The sequence below is a fragment of the Candoia aspera genome, chromosome 13 (assembly GCF_035149785.1).
Source record: "Candoia aspera isolate rCanAsp1 chromosome 13, rCanAsp1.hap2, whole genome shotgun sequence".
In the NCBI taxonomy this organism is placed as follows: Eukaryota; Metazoa; Chordata; class Lepidosauria; order Squamata; family Boidae; genus Candoia; species Candoia aspera.
Genome location: NC_086165.1, coordinates 3734961 through 3758721, shown reverse-complemented (window position 1 = coordinate 3758721; position 23761 = coordinate 3734961). Strand labels below are relative to the sequence as shown.

At 46.8% G+C, this 23761-nt stretch overlaps 1 protein-coding gene across 1 annotated transcript in view; it reads left to right on the top strand.

Moving 5' to 3' along the window:
- Positions 1 to 18955, top strand: part of SIN3A (SIN3 transcription regulator family member A) — a 36241-nt gene extending 17286 nt beyond the window's left edge. Inside the window, exons 11-21 of the mRNA XM_063314463.1 lie at positions 361 to 571; positions 1646 to 1762; positions 2073 to 2311; positions 7998 to 8181; positions 9271 to 9832; positions 11497 to 11666; positions 13073 to 13246; positions 14559 to 14651; positions 16028 to 16122; positions 16409 to 16616; positions 17813 to 18955. Of these exons, the coding sequence (XP_063170533.1) occupies positions 361 to 571; positions 1646 to 1762; positions 2073 to 2311; positions 7998 to 8181; positions 9271 to 9832; positions 11497 to 11666; positions 13073 to 13246; positions 14559 to 14651; positions 16028 to 16122; positions 16409 to 16616; positions 17813 to 18043 (2284 nt within the window). The 3' untranslated portion in view covers positions 18044 to 18955. The remainder of the gene's footprint in view (positions 1 to 360; positions 572 to 1645; positions 1763 to 2072; positions 2312 to 7997; positions 8182 to 9270; positions 9833 to 11496; positions 11667 to 13072; positions 13247 to 14558; positions 14652 to 16027; positions 16123 to 16408; positions 16617 to 17812) is intronic.
- Positions 18956 to 23761: the final 4806 nt, after the last annotated feature.

Sequence of the window (23761 nt, the reverse complement as noted above, 5' to 3'; positions counted from 1 at the left end):
CAAGGGTTCCTCCTGGGTCAAAAAGTTGAGAAAGGCTGGATTGAAGAATTGAGAATTAAGCAGCAGAGAGCATCTTGCTTGTTCTATCTGCCAACTTGCTTTGAGTTCAGGGAGCAGAGATGTTTCTGCTTCAATTAGCGGCAAAGTCTAGCTGCCATGCTGCACCAGCATAGCAAATTTCATCACAGCAGATGTGGGAGGAACATTTAAATAAGCAGCAGTTGCATCTTTCCCTGAGTTAGATGATTAACAGCACGTTAGAAATTTAAACCTTACTGTGAAGTGTTAAAAAAATCTCTCTGCAACAGCCACTCTGATATCATGTATTCTGCTTGCATTTGTTTTGTTTTCTTTTTCCAGAAAATTCCCGGAATTGTTCACTTGGTTTAAAAACTTCCTGGGCTACAAAGAATCCACACATCTGGAGACTTTTCCGAAGGAGCGAGCCACAGAGGGGATAGCGATGGAGATCGACTACGCTTCGTGTAAACGGTTGGGCTCCAGCTACCGAGCCTTGCCCAAAAGTTACCAGCAGCCCAAGTGCACGGGTCGGACGCCGTTGTGCAAGGAGGTAAGCTGGCATTCTTCCCCCTTCAAGGAAGGGGATGCTGGTGAAACCTAGCCAGATTGGCGTGGCCTCCAGGGATTCCCCCCCACCTCCCATTGCCTGGTATTTATTTTAATTATCGTATAGATACAGGAATTGGTCTTTTCCATATGTCCCATGGGCTCCATTGCCAAGCTATTGTCTTTGAGGGAAGTTGAGGAAAGCTATTGGAAGAGCAGCGCTCTGAAACTTAAGTAGCTACAAAGATGTGAAGAAGAGCAGAATGATACTCAGGAAACTAAAAATGACCAGCAAAAATGATTAAGTCTATCCATGAACGTGACATTTCCCCAGTGAAGAATACCCTTCACCTGAGGTGTTTATTGGGTGCATTATCAGGTTGGGCTTAGCCTACAGATTCACTTTTTAAAGCACGTTATGGGACGTGCATCGTTAAATCGTGTTCCGAGAGCATCTCAGCAGCAATTTTTTTTTTCCCCACAAGGGAGTGCCCTTGTACAGCAAGCCATTCTCTTGTGACAAAATACAGGTAGTCCTTGCTTAACGACCATTCGTTTAGTGATGGTTTGGACATAAGACAGTGCTGGAAAAACTGACTTGTGACCAGCCCTCACACTTACAACCGTTGCAGTATCATTGCGGTCATAGGACCGCGATTTGGGTGCTTGGCAACCGGTTCACATTTATGACCATCACGGCGTCCCATGGTCACGCAATTGCCATTTTCAACCTTCCCAGCTGGGTTCTGGCAAGCAAAATCAATGGGGAACTGAGTGATCTGCTTAACGACCACATGGCTTGTTTAATGGCCATGTTGATTTACTTAACAACCGCCACAAAAAAGGTCATGAAATTGGGTTGGATTCACTTAATGACTGCTTTGCTAAGCAACCAAAATTCCGGTCCCAGCTGTGGTTGTTAAGCAAGGATTACCTAGTGTCTTCTGATGGGGAAATCAGATATAACCAGTGACTGGACAAGCACTATCCTGCCAGCTGTCTGATGAGCCTTTCCCTAGCTGCTAGAATAATGATTATCATCAGTGGTAAGACCCTGCTTTCTTTCTCCACTGCTCAGGTTTTGAACGACACCTGGGTCTCCTTTCCATCATGGTCAGAAGATTCTACGTTTGTGAGCTCGAAGAAGACTCAGTACGAAGAACATATCTACCGATGTGAGGATGAACGGTTTGAGGTAGGTAAAATGGGGCTTAATCTCCCGGTACGATATCGGGAGCTGAGCTCAGTGGCCCCAAGATGGCCCACAAAGCACTTAAACAGGAAGAATCCGCATCATGCAGCGTTCCCCAATTCGACAGCTTCCAGCTACGTTTGAAATCAGGTCCCGCTTGGGAAGTTGGAATTCAGCCTTTCCGGGGGCTGTGCGTTGGGGAAAGCTTCTGTAAAGGGATGACTGGGCAGCGAGAGGAGAAGTTCCCAATTCAGAGGTTACCTGATTTTGTTAGCAACAGTTACACGTAGCTGATGAGCGTTTCCTTTTTCAGCTGGACGTGGTCTTGGAGACCAACCTAGCCACCATCAGAGTCCTGGAGACGATACAAAAGAAACTGTCCCGCTTATCGGCCGAAGAGCAAGCCAAATTCCGTCTGGACAACACCTTGGGAGGCTCCTCAGAAGTCATCCACCGCAAAGCTCTGCAGAGGATATATGCCGACAAAGCTGCCGACATCATTGACGGTCTCCGGAAAAATCCAGCCGTGGCGGTTCCCATTGTGCTGAAAAGGTATCTAGTCGTCCAGGGGGGACATCTCAGTGGAGAAGAATGTTCAGATGAAAATTATGTTGGCAGATGCTGGGAAAGCCTTTAGCCCAGGAGAGGTCAAAAAAGTCACACACCAAGCATTTCTATAAAAATAATTTATTTACAGAAAACAAAACAAAAACAAAACATATTTAAAGGACTTAGCTCCCTTTGGAGCAAGCCTTGCTTGCCTACATTGCCGGCAGAGAGACAAAGAGGAAGTAAGAACAAGTCCGGGCAGGTTTCCTCCCCCCAGGCTATTTTTCATGAAGCACGTGAGAGGAGACAATCTAATACAACCTTTTAACCCGGCCAAAATGATTAGGCACATATAGCAGTCTTAATCTGTTAGTAGGAAAACCTCAACACTCCCCTTTTTACACTATAGATTAAGATGCAAACCAATCTTCTCTGACAACTCTTTGTGTCTTGATACAGGAAGAGGTTTGGTTAAAATATCAGCAATCATGTCTTTTGATTCACAATATTTTAACATTATTTCTCCTTTGCTTATCATATCTTTGATATATTGATATCTAATATCGATATGTTTTGTTCTATTTCTGCAGGCTTCAGATTTTGCCATAGCAATGCAAGCTTGATTATCCTCATAAACAGTTATAGGCTGGTTCACTTCCATGCCTATGTCTTTTAACAAATGTTTAAACCATGTAACCTCATTACAGGTTTGTGTTAGAGAATAAAACTCTGCTTCTGCAGTGGAAAGAGCAACAAGTGTTTGTTTTCTAGAATGCCAGCCTAAGCTAGATCCAGCAAATTGAATTAAAATCCCAGAAGTGGATTTTCTGTCACTGACATCTGCTCCCCAGTCAGAATTGGCAAAAGCCTGCAATTTCTCAGTTCCAGAGGCATTTAGCTTCAGGCAATAATTCTTTGTTCCTTGCAAATACCTCATTAACCTCTTCAATGCTGCTTTTCCAGTAGATGTAGGCTTCTCTACCTGTCTACTTAAAATGGCCACAGAATTTGAGATATCTGGGCGAGAATGATTTGCAATGTACAGTAAACTTCCAATTGCAGATCTATAGTTCTCTGCCTCAGTTAATTGAGTTTCTCCTATATCTTTCTGAAAATCTATTATTGGAGTAGAGACAGGTTTACAGTCTTGCATATTAAAATCCTCTAGGAGCTTTTGAATTTTACTACGTTGGTTTAACAGAAAGCTACCATCCGTGTCTCTGTGTACTTCCAAACCTAGGTAATTGGTCACAACTCCAAGGCTTTTTAATATGAAATGGCTTTTCATGCAGGCTTCAAAATCAAGCCTTTGTTTTTCTGTTGATGTGAACAGCAGCAAATCATCAACATAAATGCACAGATACATACAGCCTTGTTTGTCCTTCTTCATATATATACAGGGATCTGCTTTTCCTTTTTCAAAACCAAAATTCTGCAGTTTTTCATCTACTTTTTGGTTCCAGGATCTAGCAGCTTGTTTTAACCCATAGATTGACTTCTGCAGTTCACAGACTAGATTCTCCCCTTTTTCATAGCCAGGGGGTTGCTGCATGTATAATCTGTGGTCTAAATCACCATAGAGAAATGCAGTTTGAATGTCATAGTGGTTAACTGACATTCCCTTGAGTGCAGCAACTTTTAACAGTAATCTAATTGATTCACCTTTAGTAACTGGTGCAAAAGTCTTGTCAAAGTCTAAATCTTTCCTTTGAGTGAACCCTTTTGCAACCAACCTTGCTTTATATTTTTGGATTTTGCCATCAGCATCCCTTCTCAGTTTGAAAACCCACCTACAACCCAGTCAGCGTTCATTGGGAGGTAGATTTACCAGTTTCCATGTTTTATTTTCTTTCAAGGATGCTAATTCCTGTTGCATGGCAGAATGCCAATTTTGTGCAATCTCAGGTGGTAAAGCATTCACTTGTTCTAAAGACTCAGGTTCTGTGAATATGTGAAAAGCCTTTACTGTTTCAGCCTGAAAACGTGATGGAGGAACGCCTTTATTACTCCTCTGAGATCTGCGAGGTAATACAGGGCTTAAATTTTGACTCCTATCACTTTCCTGAGAAGCATCTGTCTCATCAGACAGATCTTCAGTTTGCTTTTCTGTTTTAATGTCCTCATCAGGCAAAAGATCACCATCAGCAAATCCTTGCTGTTCTCTTGTGGTGTTCAGTTCAACTGGAGAGCTAGAATTTAATCTCCCCCAGTTTTGTTCAGCAAAAGAAGCGCTTTTGCTAATTATTAATTTCTCTCCCATTATGAACCTGTAGCTCCTCTGGCTTTGTTCATAGCCAACAAAGATGGCTTTCTTTGTTGTGGGGCCTCCTTTCCTTCTCTGCTGTTTTGGGATGTGAACCCATGCAGTGCTACCAAACACTCTAAGATGGCTTACCTTTGGTTTCACACCATAAAACAAATGGAATGGAGTGTCCTGAATCACAGAGTTATACAACCTGTTTTGTACATAACAGGCAGTAGATATTGCCTCTCCCCAATACTTAAAAGATAAATGTGAATCTTTTAGCATGCATTCCATCGCATTTTGCAAGGTTCTGCCCTTTCTTTCAGCAACACCATTTTGCTGAGGGGTGTACGGGTTAGAAATAATTTGTTCTATCCCCTTTTCCACTAGGAACCTTCTGAATTTGTGAGAAAGGTATTCTCCTCCTCTATCTCATTGGAGTGCAGATACAGGCCTAGGGAATTTTCCATTTGCCCATGTCACAAAACTTTTAAATTTCTCAAATGCCTCATCTTTATGTTTTAAGATGTAGATAAATGTGTATCTTGAGAAATCATCAATGATGGTCATTGCATACCTTGCTTGTCCAAGACTTGGAGCAAAAGGACCAATAATGTCAGAGTGTACAATTTCCAAAGGTCTAGTTGTAACTCTGTCACTGTGCTTACTCACAGGAGCTTTCAGTGTTTTGCATTCTTTGCAAACTACACAGTCTAAGTATTTATCACAGGGTTTTATCTTTAGGTCAGCACACAGCTGTGGCATTTGTGCTATATACCTGAAATTAGCATGACCAAATCTCCTGTGCATCAGGTGTACACATTGGTCATGATATGGTGTGTTGCCAACTGCAGCCTTGCAGCTTGGCTTCCTTGCATTTTGCACAATGTATAAGGAGTCTTTTAACATACCAGTAGCACACAATTTCCCATTTTTACGTATCTCACAACCATTTTTCTTAAATGTTATGATATACCCTGTTGCAGCCAATTGTGCCACAGATAAAAGGTTTGATTGTAAATTTGGCACATACAACACACCTTTTACAGTTTCTCCTAAGCAGGATAAATACAAGTCACCTTGTCCCATAATTTTGGTCACAGACCCATCAGCCAAAGATACACTTTGTCTTTCAGTTTTAGACAGTGACACAAAAGAGCTTTTACAATTACATAAATGACAACTGGCCCCAGAATCTAACACCCATACATCAGAATTACCCTTCTCAGCAACCTGTGCAATCTGGGTTGTCTGAAGAGCCTTCTTCTGTGTTGCCCTTGTGTTCTTCTTCTCTGTCTTTCTATTCTTGGGTCTCATGGCACAGTCTCTTTGCAAATGTCCAGCTGAACCACAAGTGAAGCATCGCTGGCTTGCTAGCGCTGTGGCCTCAGGTTCCTTTCCCTTCTTTTCCCTCATTTTCTGGTCTTGCAGCTTTCCAGAAGAGATGGGGGATCTTTCCTCTCTTCTCCCATTCAGCGAGTAAGCGCTGTGTAACATACGATGGGGTGAGGTCTGCTTCAGGCATAGCCTCCAGGGTATAAATCAGCGTGTCCCACGTTGCATTTAGTGAGGACAGAAGGATATAGGATTTTGTGAGAGGTGTAAATTCCATTCCTCTCTCCTGCAACTCAACAAACAGCTGCTGAATATAATGCAGGTGCTCAGGAAGGCTATCTCCTTCTGCAAGGTAGGCTCTGTACAGCTTTTTCGTCAGAGTAACTTTACTCCCTGCTGTTGCCTTTACATATAAGTCTCTCAAAGCGTCCCAAAGTTGCTTTGCAGACTGCATGCCTCGCACGTGGACTAGCTGATTGTCCTCAACTCCCAGGATAATGGTGGCTCTAGCCCGCTCATCCTGTCTCAGCCATTCAGCACTGGGATTTTGGGGGTTTTGCTCACCAATTGGCAGCCAAAGATCCTCTCTGCGAAGATACATTTCCATCTTCAGGGCCCAATTCAAATAGTTGGTCTCTGATAGGCGCTCCAGAGGCATCGCTGAGGGCTGGGAGGTAGCCATGGCTTCTTCCTTCTTTTGCAAGTCACCTCAGCTAGCTTCTTTGTCCTGCAGACCGGCAGTTGCTGGAAAATCTCCAGGTGGCTCCAAAGAAGATCTTCACAGGTCTTTGCTACCTGCCTTTAAATTGTGCTTGAGGTGTGGAGCTGATCTCTCTGGGTTTTACTGCATTGCTCACTGGGCCCATAACCTGTTGGCAGATGCTGGGAAAGCCTTTAGCCTAGGAGAGGTCAAAAAAATCACACACCAAGCATTTCTATAAAAATAATTTATTTACAGAAAACAAAACAAAAACAAAACATATTTAAAGGACTTAGCTCCCTTTGGAGCAAGCCTTGCTCGGCTACATTGCCGGCAGAGAGAAAAGAGGAAGTAAGAACAAGTCCGGGCAGGTTTCCTCCCCCAGGTGATTTGCATGAAGCACGTGAGAGGAGACAATCTAATACAACCTTTTAACCCGGCCAAAATGATTAGGCACATATAGCAGCCTTAATCTGTTAGTAGGAAAACCTCAACAAATTACACTGAAAGGTTTCAAGGTCAAGGACAATACTAGACGAGCTCTGAAGTATTCTGAGGTCTGCCATCACCTGTGGCCACCTGTCACATCTCGCGTGGAAAAGAACTTCGGAAGAGTCTCTTGGGGTCTGAGTAGGTAGATGGAGGGGTGGGTGGTCCTGAGGACATCCAGATTCAAAGCTGTAGACTCCGTAAAAAGTTGAGAAAGACTAGGAGCCATCGCGGCTAGCCAAACACTGACTTAACGTAGTTTATCATCCAGCCATGGTTTGTTTATTTCTCACATTTCTGCACCGCCCATCTTGCAAGCGACTCTGGGCAGTTTACAACCTGTTGCAATCTGATTCCAGAGGAACTGAAATTTCCAGAAGCAGATGTGCATCTAAACCATTGCTTTGTGGCTGAGAAGACCAGTGTTGGCGGTCCACCGACTGGCTGGCTGGCTTCTTCATCCTGGAAGCTTCAGATACATCAGTCTTGCTGGCTGGGAATGTGACACGTTGTGATGCTTACGTACACCCGATTGGTGCCAAGTTTGTAAGGCCTGGGCCTTGGGCCCTGCCCCTTTTCTGTGGATCTCAGGAGCCCCCACTCGCTTGTGAATTTCACAACTGACATGGGAGAATTATATTAGAACCCTCCTCTCAAGTTCAACCCTCCTGGATTCAACCTATACTAGAAACAGCAATTCTGCTGCAGGGAAGAAGGAATGGAGGGGCGGGGAAAAGGGCTAGGTAGAAATGCACTAATCCAGTTACCTCACTGCAATCAGAAGAAAGAGACCCGAGAAGATGGTTAGCACGTTCTTGTATGTCACCGGGACTTCGCTCAAATCTGTCGAGCGAAACGAGATAGAACCACTGGATGCTACAGTCCTCTCTCAAACCCTGTGGCTTGTCTTCCTTGCCTAGGTTGAAAATGAAAGAAGAGGAATGGCGAGAAGCCCAGAGGGGATTCAACAAAGTGTGGCGGGAACAAAATGAGAAATACTATCTGAAATCCCTGGACCATCAGGGCATCAACTTTAAGCAGAACGACACCAAGGTCTTAAGATCAAAAAGTCTCCTCAGTGAGATTGAGACCATTTACGATGAGGTGCGTGGATCTTTCTTTCTCTTCCTTTGCTCACACCATTCTCTTTGAGCCCAATTATATTTTACCCTGACTGCTTGCTGAGGAGGAGGAGGAGGTGGTGAATTCTCATAGGACTTCAGAATTTGTTGGAGGACTCTTGAGTGTCTCCTTTTGAGGCCATTGTGGTTCAGAGTCAATTAAATAGAGCTTTCCGTCTGAGAATGAACAATAGTTTCTGTTTCCTTCTTCTGTAAATCACCGTTTCTTCATGCTTCAAAAAGGAACCTGGGTGAAGTTTTTGGCCCTAGGCTGATAAATCTGTCCTTCAGAAGCAGGTGTCCAACCTCAGTTCTTCACCAGAAAGAGGTTTCTTTCTGCCACATTCCCATTTGCTGCAGTCAGGTGAAGGGATCCATGATTCAAACGCTGAGAGAAGTCAGCACAGAGATAATGTACGGAGGGAGCTGGCCTCTTGTTTTCTCTAAGGCACAGTTGCAGATTTGGGAATGGCATAAATGTTAAGCAGATCTGCTGTCCCGTAACATTTCTCTCTGGCCCTCTGGAATTGATGGGGGCATGTTTCAGACTTGTGGGATCTAGTTTCTTGAGATGCTGGTCCATCGTTGTCAGGACCGATTTACCTGCTCCACCCCTATAAGCCTTGCGCGTGAGTTTCCAACATACATTGAATGACTAGCTCAGGAAACGCAGCAACCTAAATAGGCTTTTCTTTTTTCCTTCCTGCTCTACAGAGGGCGCAAGTCATTCAGTGATCTACCAATGATCCACTGGTGCCCATCCCTACCCTAGGGACTGGTTTTGGTTGAAGGATTTCATAATTTGTTGTAGCTCCTTTTGTTAAAGGATTTGGTGTTGAATTCACCAGTTTTTCCTTCAACTAACTTTAAAATAATGATTGTGAGAATGTTGAAGAACATCAAAGTGCTCTAGGAGGAAGGTATTCAGATTGTCCTTTTGCTTGGGGGCAGCTGAGGGAGGCAGAAGAACCTTTTCCTAGTAGAGAACGTGCCCTTCCTCTCCATCAGCACCAATTTGTAGCTGGAAACACCCTTGAGAATGATTTTATACTCTCTGCTTCTTGATTTTTAGAGGCAAGAACAGACATCTGAAGACAACACTGGCCCTCACCTGTCTCTGGCCTACGAGGACAAGCAGATCCTGGACGATGCCGCCTCTCTCATTATCCACCACGTGAAGCGGCAGACCGGCATCCAGAAAGAGGACAAGTACAAAATCAAGCAGATCATGTACCATTTCATCCCGGACCTCCTCTTTGCTCAGCGAGGGGAACTCTCTGACCTGGAGGAGGAAGAAGAGGAAGAGATGGACGTGGACGAAAACTCTGGGGCGGTGAAGAAGCACAACGGGGTGGGAGGCAGCCCCCCCAAGGCCAAGCTGCTGTTCAGCAGTACCACAGCTCAGAAGCTGCGCAGCATGGACGAGGTCTACAACCTGTTCTACGTCAACAACAACTGGTACATCTTCCTGCGCCTCCATCAGATCCTGTGCCTGCGGCTGCTGCGAATATACACCCAGGCGGAGCGGCAGATTGAAGAGGACAGCCGGGAAAGAGAATGGGAACGAGAAGTGCTGGGGGTGAAGCGAGAGAAGAGTGACAGTCCTGCCATCCAGCTGCGGTTGAAAGAACCCAGTAAGCGCATCTTTTCGACTGGGGAGACGGGCATTGATGGGAGCGCCAGCCAAGGAGCAGTGCTGGCTGTACAGGGGGAAATTTGGGTTGATGGACCCAAACCAAGAGAGATTGGCAGTTCGATCAGCTCCTGTGTTCTTGATGTGAGGTCAGGGGCTCAGAGCTGCCGGTTGCTCGCAGCTCTCCATCATTAAAAGGCATGCCGTAATCTCAGGTTAAAACCCTTAAATCAGTGAAGAATTCAGGGAAGAAAAGGAATGAGGCAGTGACCATTTGAGGGTTTTAACATGTCTAGCTTCTGGGAAGTAGAAATGTAGGTGCGATAGGAATGATCTCTCAGCTAATGATACTGAAATAAGCAGCTCAATTATTTGAAATAATACCTTAAAGCCGTTTAACAATTGCTTTCTGAATTATTTTGTGTGTTTTTTTTAAATCAGGTTTTCTTCCTATTATAATACAACCCCAAGCTGATTTGATTTTGCTCGGTTTTTCAGGCAGTAACCCCTAGCATTCATATTAATTCCACGATGTTTCTAAAAATCTGGCAGCCTAATCTTGCACACGGCTCTTAAAATAAATCCCACCAAGTTTCATTAGAGGTCACTACAGTAGAGTTTGCAGCCTTCAATGCTTGCCTCCCCAGCGTCTCTCCTTGGTCCACATTTGTGTGGAGGGCATGGTTGTGGAAGCTCTTTAAATGTGCACGTGTTTTTGAGATTGGTATTGTTCGTCCGAGTTTCAGCCGGTCAACAAAAAGGAGAAGCAGATTCGTTAAAGGCGTCCCTCCCTGTGAAAAAAATTGGAGATCTAGCCTTGGAAAGGGAGAAGAGAGCAATGAACTGTTACAAGAGGAGAAAAAGCAGCTCAGTTCTGAGAAGGAAACTCAAAATAACCTCAGCTTGATTTTGTTTGGTATCAGATGAGGCGGAGAAAGGCTCTGACATTCTGTTGTCTACAACAGCCAAGGGCAATTCTGGAATCTCTGCTCATCATCATCATCATCATCAAGTTTATTGCAGCCCTAAGGGCAGATACAATCAAAAGTATTGCATACATACACATCAGAAAAACAATAAGTATAAGATCTAAAAATAATTAAGAATACAAGTACTAACATAAATCAGAATAAAATACTACTTTAAGAAATTCTAAACCTACGTAATGGTGCGGTGTATCGGGCAGGTGGTAGCACAGAGCTGGGCAACTTGGGAGGATATTTTTCAGTCCTTGTCCGAGAGAAGTAGCATTAAATAGAAGTCACACTCCCTACCTGGAAATTCCTTCTAAATCGGATGTATAAGGGCCTGTCCAGAGTCCTTATAGTGAGAACAGCATATGGCTTAGGGTTTCTACTGAGCCATCCCCACATGGGAATAACCGAAGGTGCATAGGGGTACCCTTGAGACGTCCCAGCAGGACTGCCGAGGGCAGAGCGTCCAGCCTGGCCAAGGTGAAGGCCTTGCGAAATTTCGGAATTGTAACGGATGATAAATGGGAGGCTGGAACGGACATTTTTGGAAGAAAATGATAAATTTCTCTGCTGTTTCTGTTTCTAAACCTTGCCTACCTTGAAGGGCTGACGCTTGCTTTTGTTTTATAAACCTGCAAGTCATTATGAGTTTGTTCTTCCCCCCTCCCCTCCCTCCCCCCCCCAATTTCAGTGGACATTGAAGTGGAAGACTACTATCCAGCTTTTCTGGACATGGTGCGGAACCTCCTGGATGGCAACATGGATTCTTCCCAATATGAGGATTCCCTTCGTGAGATGTTTACCATCCATGCCTACATTGCATTCACCATGGACAAGCTCATTCAGAGTATTGTTAGACAGGTGATTCAGAGTGTGTGTGTGTAGGGTGGTTTAAAGAGAGAGGGGGGAAGAAACGTCAGAGATGGCTGTTTATTGCCTTTAGAAGGAAAAGCCAAAAAATCTGAGTTGGATATGGCTGAAATCCTTGGGACGGTAATTGCTCGTCAACATTTTTTAAAGGTGAAGGAAAAGGGATTGTCACTGGGACATTGGCATATATTATAAAGCAGTGTTTCTCAACCTCCGCCACTTTAAGATGGGTGGACTTCAACTTCCAGAATTCCCCAGCCAGCATGCCACAATGTTCAGGAAGTTCACCTGATTCAAATAGTGTGGTGGTGCTGTATGTCTCAAACATGCTTTTTCCTTTATAGCATGTGCAAGAATCTTTGCTGGTACTTCTCCCCACCCCCCACCCCCTTTTAGAGTTTTGGGAATAAATCTGCAAGCAAGATAGAAGTAAACAGCAGTAAATATTTTAATCCTCTTTCAAGAGAGGCTGCTTCATTGAAAAGTCACTTCTTCCAAACGTGATCTTCATGAAATGATCTAGTTTGACACAGGAGCTGTATTGTCTGTGTTTCATGTCAGAGAAAGGCGGTTGGTGGGACACTTTAAATGAAGTTTGCCGTTAGTTCCCTAGCTGTCTCATAAATTTTGCTGTTGTGCCCCTGGAAAGACAAGTAAATGTCAAAAAATGGCATCTTCGAGGCTGGAGATGTTACTCTAGATGCTACAGACCAGTGTTTCTCAGCCTTAGCAACTTTAAGATGTGTGGACTGGCTTGGAAATTGTGCTGGCTGGGGAAGTCCACGCATCTTAGAGTTGCAAGGTTGAGAAACACTGATACGGACTCTTGCTTCTATAGTATGGATGTGATTTACTAGGACCCCACTGACAGTCTGAGACTGCAAACCCAGCTGGCAGCTCACCATCCTGTGAAGACCTTCTGTCTGCAAAAGGGCCGTAGTGTTTCAAAGGCCATGCCTCAAAGGCAGATGTGGCCAGAGCCCCTTTGGGGAGAAGATCTCAGGGCTCTTCGCTGTTGACAGGAGTGCTCTGTAAGGATTTATAAGGTGAAGGCACTTGTTTGCCCTCCCAAACTCTGCAAATTGCAAGTTGCAGCTACTGGCGGGTTGCACCAGATTGCGATGAAGACTGGATCCTGGATGGTGCAGCAGGGCAGGGCAAGGCAGCGTTCATGGCACGTGGAAACTGTCTGTACAGCTTCATGCCCTATTTGCCACGGGCATGTGGAAAAGGGTTAGAAGTTCAGCAGTTTGGGATATTTTTGCCTAGACATGTTGCCTACCGGCATTGCTGGCATATGGCGTGGCATCTGTAACGCTGAAGGAACTGTGCACCTGGTGGTGTTTGAGATTCAAAAAACACCTTAGTGTTCTTTCTTTCGTTTCCTTCATCCTCAGCTCCAGCACATAGTGAGCGATGAAATCTGTGTGCAGGTGACGGAACTCTACCTGTCTGAGAGCCACAACGGTGCAACGGGAGGCCTGCTGACCTCACAGTCATCTCGGTCCCTGGTAGAAACGGCGTATCAGCGCAAAGCTGAGCAGCTCATGCAGGATGAGAACTGCTTCAAGGTAACAAGGAGAGCTTGGCAGGAAGGGAGATCCTGATGGCCTTCGAGGAGGAAGAAATGGATAGGATTGCTTTTTGGAAGGGAGGGGGCTTGATCTTTTTCCTCTAAATGTGCAAAGATGCATTTACAGGTAGCCCTCGACTTACAACCACAGTTGGGACTGGAACTTCGGTCACTAAGCGATGCAGTCATTAAGTGAGGCATCACATGACCATAGCCCATTTTACAACCTTTTTGCCATGGTCATTAAGTCAATCATGTGGCCGTTAAGCGAATCCAGCTTCCCCCATTGATTTTGCTTGTCAGAAGCCGGCTGGGAAGGTTGCAAAGGGCAAACATGTGATCCCGGGACGCTGCAACCATCGTAAATGCATGCCGGTTGCCAAGCGCCTGAATTTTGATCATGTGACCACGGGGACACTGCGATGGTTGTAAGTGTGAGGACCAGTCATGAGTCACTTTTTCCAGTGCTGTTGTAACTTTGGTTGTAAGTTGAGGACTACCTGTTTATTTCCAAAGTACATTTAGCTTTACTGAACAATTTTCCAAGTGTCTGATACGGTCTACAGAAGCCTTGAATGAGAGCTACCAGAGGTGCAGCCTGCACCTTCAGGGCTACATAGATAAAGAGATCATAGGCTTTCTGGGCAATGTAACTGCAATCAGAGTTGTCTTGGAGCAACTAAAGGGTGCCAGCACTTAGTTGGAACTGGCATGCTTCATCAAAGGCAGAGACTAAGTGGGATGAGGGGTGATTTTGATTTATTGTTTTTCTTTTAACTGGTGGAACTGTGGCTAAAGGGTTCTCAGATGATTTATGACTCCCAAGGCAGAAGCTGGGAGAAACGGGCGGCTCTTCCAGCTTTTGATGCAGCAGCACTGAAAGGGGGAGGCTGCGACTTTCCCTGGCATCTTCTGCCTAAGGCCTTCTTCCCTAAAAATAACCCCACTCCTGCCCCCTCCCCATGCCAGTCTGGGCTTCTCACAGAAACGCTCGTCCCACCACTCTCTCTTGCTTTAGCCAGACAATCAATTATTTGCTCTTATCGTGGGCCCTGACTTGTGCCAGGATCCTTAAGGGCAAAATATTGCAACTGCCTCTTGATGGAAGCCACTTGCCAGAGATCGATTTGTGGCGGCTTGTGTAATCTTGACTTGCGGCTGCCTTTTCAAGCCAAGCCCTTTGCTAATCTTTTAATAATGCCATGTCGGAATCCAGGTGAGGACTCACATCAGTGGCTTTGGGGGCCTTGGTAAGAAGAAAACCAGGAGGCTGTTTGACCAGCACCTTGAGTCTCTGTTTTGTCCTGCAGATGGTGTTTGTTCAAAGCAGAGGCCATGTTCAGTTAACCATTGAACTGCTTGATACCGAAGAGGAAAACTCTGATGATCCTGTTGAGGCAGAGGTAAGGGTGGGCCATGCTCGGTTAGCAGTTTCACAGCCTTTTTGTTACCAGTCGCACAATTTTAAAATGAAGGGCCTAGCGCAGGTGCAACGGTCTGTGGGAATGACCTCGGGAGGCAGGAGGAAGGGACGTAGCCTGGTCAACCATCATGCAAAAGGTATCTTTCGGGGGAGATGGGCGGTGACAGAAATTTGATGTGTGTGTGTGTGTATCAGCCCCCAGGAGAGAGGGCGTGGGAAGTATTTCAGAAGGGACTCTCCCTTGTTTTCTGGAGAGTAAAAGGAGAGGAGGGGAGAAATACTTTCAGTCTTGCAAGGTTTTGTTCATGTTAAGGGCAATAGTTCCTCCTGGGGGTGGCTGGCGCCGTAGAGCCCTCCCCAGTGAATGAGATCTTTCGCCACTTGGATTTTATATCTGTTTTGTTCTCTATTTATATTGGTGGTTTACATTGTAATTTATATCTTTTATAGTTTTAACTGCCAATTTTACTGTAAACTGCCCAGAGTCCCCCTTTTGGGGGGAGATGGGCGGTGATAGAAATTTGAAAAATGAAGTAAAATAAAAGTATGTATGTAACCTTGCAGTAAAGGTAGTGTTAATACTCCTAGTTGGTGCTTCTTGTCTGGACCACCTCGAAGGGCCGACAACAGCAGAAACAGCCCTGGATTGTGCTAAAGGAAATGAAATGCTTCAGGTTTGAACAGATGTTTCCTTCCGTATCTTAGCATTCGTATGCACAGCTCCTGAATTCCCATGGTGTCTCTTCGATTTAGGTTTCAATCTGATGGCCTGTTTTTTGTGTCTGCTAGAAAGCCAGTGTTCCAGTATTGAAGCTGAAACCTTTAGCCATACAGAACACTGCACTCCAGATACCAGGCTGTAGAAGTTTCCGTGAAAGTGTTTGGTATAAGCTCGCACGTCACGTACTACTGTCAGGAAACGGTGTGAAGATTTCATCCAAACAGACCTGCACGCTACTGCTTAGGCTCTGCAAAGTGCGGCTTAAGTATTTAGGGCTTAGCAGCGTGGTCTGTGTGTGAAAGAGAATATTATATTTCTAGAGCTGAGGGAAATGCTTCAGATTCTTAGGGCAAAGCACCACCACTCTGAAGGGCCTGGGTGCTGAGACGCATGAGAGGTCTCCTACCTCCACTTTAAAGCCCAAAAGTACGCTCCTCGCTGCGGCTCTTTAATCTTCACGAGCAGACTGCCTTCTTCTCTCTCCCCTTTCACAAAGACAGACCGTGCTGCTGCTGGTAGCACCTTGGAAATACATTCGCAGGGACGGCATACGTGTGTTGAGGCTCGCTGCTGAAGTGGAAGTGCCTTTTGTCCTTTAAAAGGAGTTGACTCATCCTCTCTCGGTTCCCTTTCAGCGCTGGACTGACTACGTGGACCGGTATGTCAACTCCGACTCCACGTCGCCTGAATTGCGGGAGCAGCTGGCCCAGAAGCCCGTGTTTCTGCCCAGGTGAGAGAACGGGGCCTGTGCTTCCCCCTTGTTGAAAGAACCAGTGGGCTATTTTGAGGCACGCGTTGCCTCTAGAGACAGTCCCTGCTCTGTTGGGGGGCTGGGGGGAAATGGCTAGCTCAGGGGCTCAGCGTGGCAGCCACACGCTACTAGCCACAGCGTCCACATTTCCCGAAGCCGCCATCTTCCGCGAATCAAGCCTTCTGCTCTTGACGACGTCCGGCAGAAGCCACGGGATGGATTTTCAGGCAGACGCTAATTCCCGCAGGGGCTCTCTGCTTCTCAGGAACCTGCGACGGATCCGAAAGTGCCAGCGGGGCCGGGAGCAGCAGGAGAAGGATGGCAAAGAGGTGCTTGGCAAGAAGCCCCTGGAGAACGTGGAGAGCTTGGACAAGCTGGAGTGCAAATTCAAGCTGAATTCCTACAAGATGGTCTACGTGATCAAGTCAGAAGATTACATGTACAGGAGGACTGCCCTGCTGCGCGCCCATCAGGTCAGCCCGGAAGGGAAGCCGGTGGGCCTTGTCCCACGAAGGGAAGCTGTGCGTCCGGTGGTTGGGGGGCAGGAGGTGGGGAAGGACCCCAGTGGATGGGGCCCAGTTACACACAAGAGCGGGGCAGGGATGTGTGCTTGTCTCCCCTTGCTCTTCGCCCGTCCCCCAACTCTTTTTGGGATACCTTTTTCGTTTTTTTCTTGGATTTTAAAATCACATTGTGCCTGTTTTGTGCCTCATTCAACCCCTGCCCAGTGTTTCCTGTCTTAAAATGCAAGATTGATTGATTGAAAACATTAATACGGCCGCCCATCTTAAACTGAACTCTGGGCAATTCTCATCCAAGACATTGTGCCGCCCATGTCAAGGGAGTGAGCAAAGATGGCTACTGAAAATGGGGGTTCGGGGGTATGCACAGCCCTAGAACCTCAGGTTCCCCGTCTCTGCTGCATGTGGATAATATCCTAGTGGTTTGTGGCCATCTGGAAGTTTATCTCCAGGCAGCCAGATGTTCTGTATCATCCCAGGGTGCAGGAGAGAGAATGATGGGTCTAAGTTCTAGGAAGGCAGCATCTGTTAGGAGAAATGTCTACTGACAGCAGAACCAGTAACCCAGAGAAACGGCAGGCCCCATTTCTGTTGGGGGTGCTCTGGGTTGAATTCCTGCCCTAATTAAGGGGATGGACTCTGGTATCCTACAGTTCCACACCTTGGGCCCATTTTTAGCAACTGTCAGTTCCTCTCTGATTTTGCAAGCTGTCTTTTTTCCTGGACCTCAGGCCCCTTACAGCTGCTCCTGCTTTGTGCCACCTCCCACCCCCCAGCTGGATCTTTGCCTTTGTTAATGGACCATCCCTAATCTACTTCCACAAAGAAAACATCAACGTTGCCTCCAAATGCCACGTTTTTCAACAATTTGCGCCACTCACAGATGAGCATGCTGGTCCTCTAGGGCTATCTTCATCAACAACATAATCCGAAAAATCGATTTCTGCCCTGGGGATCACAGGGTGGGAACGTTAGGAACAGGGGTGCCCACGGGGCATTTTCCAAAGATGGCAGCCATGAGCCTAACCCTGACCCCAAGATGGCAGCCGCGAGCGTGCAGTCTGAGCTCCGCCTGTTTTCTTACGTGCTTTGATGGCAACGTGAACCTTCTCTCTCTCTCCTTCCCTCCCTCCCTCCCTCGCCTGCAGTCCCATGAACGAGTGAGCAAGCGGCTGCACCAGCGTTTCCAGGCCTGGGTGGATCGGTGGACCAAGGAGCACGTGACCCGCGAAATGGCAGCTGAGACCAGCCAGTGGCTGATGGGGGAGGCTTTGGAGGGCCTCCTGCCGTGCACCACGACCTGCGAGGTGGAGGACTTGCACTTTGTGAGCATCAACAAGTACCGCGTGAAGTACGGCACAATATGTAAGACGCCCTAAACTCCGGTGGGGGAAGAGGGGAACAGAAGTGCGTTTGGTTTTGGGGAGGGGAGGAGCACCCGTGCGGGGGCACATCGTCAAAAATAGGGAAGCTGCCTTCCTCTCCCCGCTTCCCCCTCCTTGCGCGCCACCTCCCGACTCGCTCGGATCCGAGACATCCTGCTGCCCCCGGCAGGGCGGTTTTCACATCGGTCTCGTGGAACTGAAGCCGGTCCGGCTGCCGAGGAGCTGAGGCCGCCGCGCCTGCGCCAAGGCATGTGGGGTGTGCAAGCAGCCCTCGGGGGACCCACTTCGCCTCTACCCACCAGCAGCAGCAGCAGCGGCGAGGATCCTTCGAGTAGCTCGTAGCTCGGCAAGATGTGGTGCGTGGAATTCCCCCATCTCCCCCATTGCCCCTCCTCCCGAAAGACACAAGTTTTAAGGCTAGAATATTGTAAGGAATGCCGGAAGTGCTGTGCCACTAGTCTCCACGGGACTTGACGGCAGACTTTTTGCGAACTCTGGTCAGCTTCCTGGGTTCCGCAGACCAGAGGCCAGACCCGCCGGCTTCCGGATCTGCCGTTTCAGCTTTCCTGTCCCCTTCGCCAGTTGTGTTCCCTTGACCAGGACTCCTGACTTACCTAAACCAATTAAGATCAGTCTGTTCTTTCTAGTGCCAGTGGAACTATCATTTTATTTGGGTTTTATTATTATTATTACTATTATTATTATGTTTTGTACCTGCTTGTTTACTAGCCTCTTAGTGCCATGCACCAGCTTTCCACACACACCCCCTCTTCTGTCTGTCTCTCTCACCCACACAGCCTATCTTCTCAGACACACATGCACGCTTTTACAATAGCAGCCACAGCCAATTTTAAACCGGTTCTCCACCCCCTCCTTTTTTTGTAAATAAATGTACATATTTGTCAATTTTGGGTTTTTTTTTTTAATTAAAGAATAAGCGTGCTTAATGTGCTAGTACACTCTCACTAGCCTTTTGAGTACCAGATGGTTTCAGGGTTTAGTACTTACAGGCAAGGGTGGCAAAGTCATTTTATTACACTTTCTACCAAAGGCAGTTGTCATTCTAATGCTCTGTGTGAAGGTTATTTCTCCTTTTTGTAAAAACAAACAACGCCCCCCCCCCAAAAAAACCCCAAAAATGAACAGTAGGAGGAAGAATCTGTTTGGGTTCTTCCAGGGAAAGAGGGGGGGTTGCCTGGGCCCTTTGCTCTGTTCTGAGACATTGCTACCAGCTCTTGCCAGGGGATCTACTTGATCTACTTGCCAAGGGATCTACCTGATCTGTTGGGTGCTTCACCGTGGAAAGATGGAAAGGCAACTTGTGCATCTGTGAGAGAATGAGAGGTGTGAGGACCCACATGTGTTGCAGCTTAACACTGACTATTTCAAGCAGCCTGTTTGATATATGAACATACTGTAGATACATAGAGATAGAGAGATATATACTTTTTAAATCTCTCTCATTCTCACTTCGGGTTTTCAGTGGGTGGCTTTGTATCCACCTGGTCTTCCAGCTCAGCCAGTCGGCACTTTTGGAAAGTGTGGCTGGGCTCCCCAGTTGAGGAGGAATGCACTTTTTGTGCGAATTTCTCTGCAGTATTGGGGGGGGGGGAAATACCATAAATACCAAACCAGTGTTTAAGCAGAGCTGCGTTACTCTGCACATCTGGGTGGAGACAGGTCCGTAAATATTGTAAGAGGGTGGGATGAAGGGCGGGTTCCAGCTTTGGGATGATTTCCAAGCCAGTTTTTGGAGTCAGGGAAGTATTGGGGAAGGCAGGCAGAGAAACAGGGAGCGGGTTCAACAAAACTGCCACAGAGCTTGTGAGCAGCGATGAAGTCGGTGGCCCTGCGCTGTCCAAGGAGACGTGCGCTCGCCTACACGAATCAACAAAGCCAAGCCAGCTGGGGGGGGGGAACGGCCCGCGGGGTGCTGGAGTCCGCTCCCCCCCCAACCTGCTCAGTTAAATTTGCTTGGTCCAGCGGTCTCTCAGAACAGTATTGTGACGGTCCAAGGCAACAGGACGGAAAGGAGAAGAATTCTCTCCCACAGCTGGAAGGAGGGGGTCAGAGTCAGTAGGGCGGGGGGAGAGATGCCCAAGTGGGACAGGGGGACAGCTCCTCCAAGCCAGAACCCAATAAGCGAAGTCTTGAGTATGTCAGCAATAAGCTAACTTTCCCCGGCGCTCCTTCCTGCACCCAGTTAATCAGCAGGGTTGGGAAGGGGGGCCCAGCAGGGCCACTGCGTCCCGTTCAGTCCGGCTCGCGTGCTTCCCCGCGCTCCTCCCCCCCCCCCCGCCACGAGCATCTCGAGCACTTCTGTCCCTCCACTCCCAGGTGGGCCTTCAAAACAGGGACGCATTGGGAGGCGGCCTCTGCCACGGCCCGAGACACTTCTTGAGCAGGGCAGAAGAGTCCTGGCAGAACCCTTGTGGCCCCTGCGTGTGTGGGGACAGCGTCGCCTTCCACGGCATCGTGACCCCAAACCTCCCTGTACCGGGGCTTCCCAGTGTCGCTTTTCTCCCTTTTCCTCCCTCTTTCCCATAATCCTGGTGTCTGACATCTAAGATCCAAGGTCCAGTCCTGGCCTGTGCCAAGAGGAAAAGGTGTTCCTTCCGATTTTAAGATGGCTTTCGTATTCTGTAATGTGATCCTCCTCCTCCTGCTCTTCCTCCCCTCTCCCTTCCTCTTCCCCTTCCCCCTTCTTTCTTCTTTTTCTTCATCTTCCTCCTCTTCTTCCCACCACTTCATGTGTTGATTTCTATACAGATGTTGTAAACCTGACTGTAGTGCAGTATGTCCATTAAACTATCAGGGCTACTTGTGTACCGATGTGGTTGTCCTTCCTGATCACCCTTGGTCAGCCACAAGGATCGGGGCTGTCTTCACCGACGGTACGTGCCAAGTACGTAGTCAGATCTCACTGTTCAGATGTGTACCTTTGGGGTGTGCAAAACACCAGCACAGATTCCCCTCAGAGTTCAAAAACTAAGATAGTTTTACCAGCCACATAAATATATTTGCAGACTTGATCCTGATTTTAAAGAAATTTGGTGGGAAGATGTTTCCCAAACACATGGGGATATTCCCTGCTGGATATTCCTGACTTTGGAATCTTTTCAGCTAGATTTAATTTTGTTGATGTACCGTCCCAGCTTTCTTCCGGGAGTTTGAATGACTTTTCTGGGCTGAGTTTTTCTGTAGATGACAAGTGTCATCTGAACTGTTGTGGGAAAATCAACAGGATTATTTTGTATCAGCTTGGGATACTACACTTTACAGCCTTTTTAAAATGGACCTCCAGTCTCTAGCAATTATGAATTAATCTTTCCAGCCTGCCTATTTACAGTATTAAATAAACTTGGGCCACCGTTTTGCATTCAGAGAGCAGCTTTAGGATACTTAATGTTTTATACTTAACGTTTTACCTCCCTTCGTTTGGACATTCTTGGCTTCAGAGCAAGTGTTTCTGTTCGTAGGTTTGTCATTGAGCTGGAATGAGCCCAAGGGTTTAACAGCCCTCTCGTTATGCTACTGTTTCATGCTGTTTGAACCAAATTTAGGGTAGGTTGGAGATAGCATCTGAACCCTTTGTATAGTGGATGAGTTTAAGCTGAGGTGTAACAGAAGCTTAGGCTTATATGTTTTGTAATGCTGAGCGAAGGAAGATCAATGCTTTTGAACTGTGGTGCTGGAGGAAAATCCTGAGAGCACCTTGGACTGCAGGAAGATCAAACCAGGCCATCCTCCAGGAAGTAAAGCCAGACTGCTCACTGGAGGGAATGATACTAAAGGCAAAACTGAAGTACTTTGGCCACATAATGAGAAGACAGGACACCCTGGAGAAGAAGGAAGAGGGGCCGACCAAGGGCAAGGTGGATGGATGATATTCTAGAGGTGACGGACTCGTCCCTGGGGGAGCTGGGGGTGGTGATGACCGACAGGAAGCTCTGGCGTGGGCTGGTCCATGAAGACACGAAGAGTCGGAAGCGACTAAATGAATAAACAACAACAATGTCCTCATTGTTTTGTTTTGTTTTGTTTTTTTATTTTGTTTTTTTATTTTATTTTATTTTATTTTATATGTTGCAATAGGTGTTCCCATTGTGGGTGTTCTTTCTCACACAAGATGATGATTAACCTTTGTGTTTCCAGTGCAGGGGTCCTTCAGCTACATATATTCAGTAGTATTTGTGGAATTCAGCTGTTTGTCTGACCCAGAAGAGGGGTCTGAGGGCTTGTTTTCGCTTGACTGGTTCCGTTTAGTCTCTTGTTCTGTCTCCAGGAATAGTCAGCTAGAAGCGCCAGAGAGAGAGCTTGGTGGAGCAGCCGCTGAAAGTTTAGCTTCCCAAATGTAGATTCCATTTTCAGCTGGCTTCACTAACAAGCATTCACTTTCCCTGGCCTAATTATATTTTCATTTATATTTTCAAATGTGTTTATATTTCAAATGTCATCACTGCCCATCTCACTCAGAGCGCAACTCTGTAACAGTACTTACAACAGTAACCCATCATTATCACTTCTTGCCTTGAACCAGTAACAGTGCTTTCCAGCCAAAACTTTGGGTGGTTTCCCTGACCATCAGTAGAGCGGCCCCCAAAGCTTTGAAAAAGAAAGCTTATTTTAAAAGCTTATATCCCACTGATTTCCCCATGGTAGAACTCCAGGAAGGTGATGGCAGTATTTAAAACTACTGAGTTTTAGTAATTAGGGCTCAGTCTGTATTTGGCCTTTTGCTTTCAACATGCGTATTTAGGTACAACCTCCAACATTGCACTATGATGTAATTTTGCCCACAGGGTTGTTAGACAAAGTAGGGTCCCATAAATCAGAGGAAGAACGGTTGAAGTGCTGCTCCTGGCCTCTGTCCTGGCTCGCTTATTTATTTATTTCGTTGACATTGCTGTGGCCACCCACCCCAACAGACTGTTTTTTGCCCTCCCATCCAAAGCAGGGGACCCAGAAGGTGGGCAATTTGTAGATGGAGTGCTAGGCTCCAGGTCAGACGTCCAACCCAGCCAAGACCATCCACTTTTCATAAAGGAAGGAAAACCACAGAAAGGTAGCACCGTCCAAGAAATAGGTCCGCGAAGTCTCCTTGGAGCCAGTGTTTCTCAACCTTGGCGACTTTAAGATGGGTGGACTTCAACTCCCAGAATTCCCCAGCCAGCCTTGCTGGCTGGGGAATTCTGGGAGTTGAAGTCCACCCATCTTAAAGTCGCCAAGGTTGAGAAACACTGCTTGGAGCTATCCAAGGTCCTGCAGCTTCCGCTGGATACTCCACCTCCCTATCTGGCTGAGTGATTCTCCAGCGTTCCTTACTTAGTTGTTCCAAACTTAAACAGGCAGCATTAGTTACGAGCATTTTCCTGGCAGGTGGCCGTTTCCATCACGCTGGCGCAGCTGTATCTAAATAGTGGTCCACAGCAATGCTCATGACGTGGCAGTTGATTTGCAGAATACCTTTGGGTCGGTGGCTTCCCCTTGTTTTGTGTTCACAACAGTGGCACAGCTGGCCAATTGAGGCATGCCCCGTGAGGTTACTCTAACGAAGCGTGGAAAAGATGTGTAAACTGGCTGAGGACGTTAATGTTTTTAAAGGTCATTTGAGTGCCGGTCAAAGGGCTTCAAGATTCCAAGACATTGAAAGGCCAGTGAGATGAGAAATTCCCCCCCATTTTCTCCCCGTTTTGCTCATCAGTTGAAAGG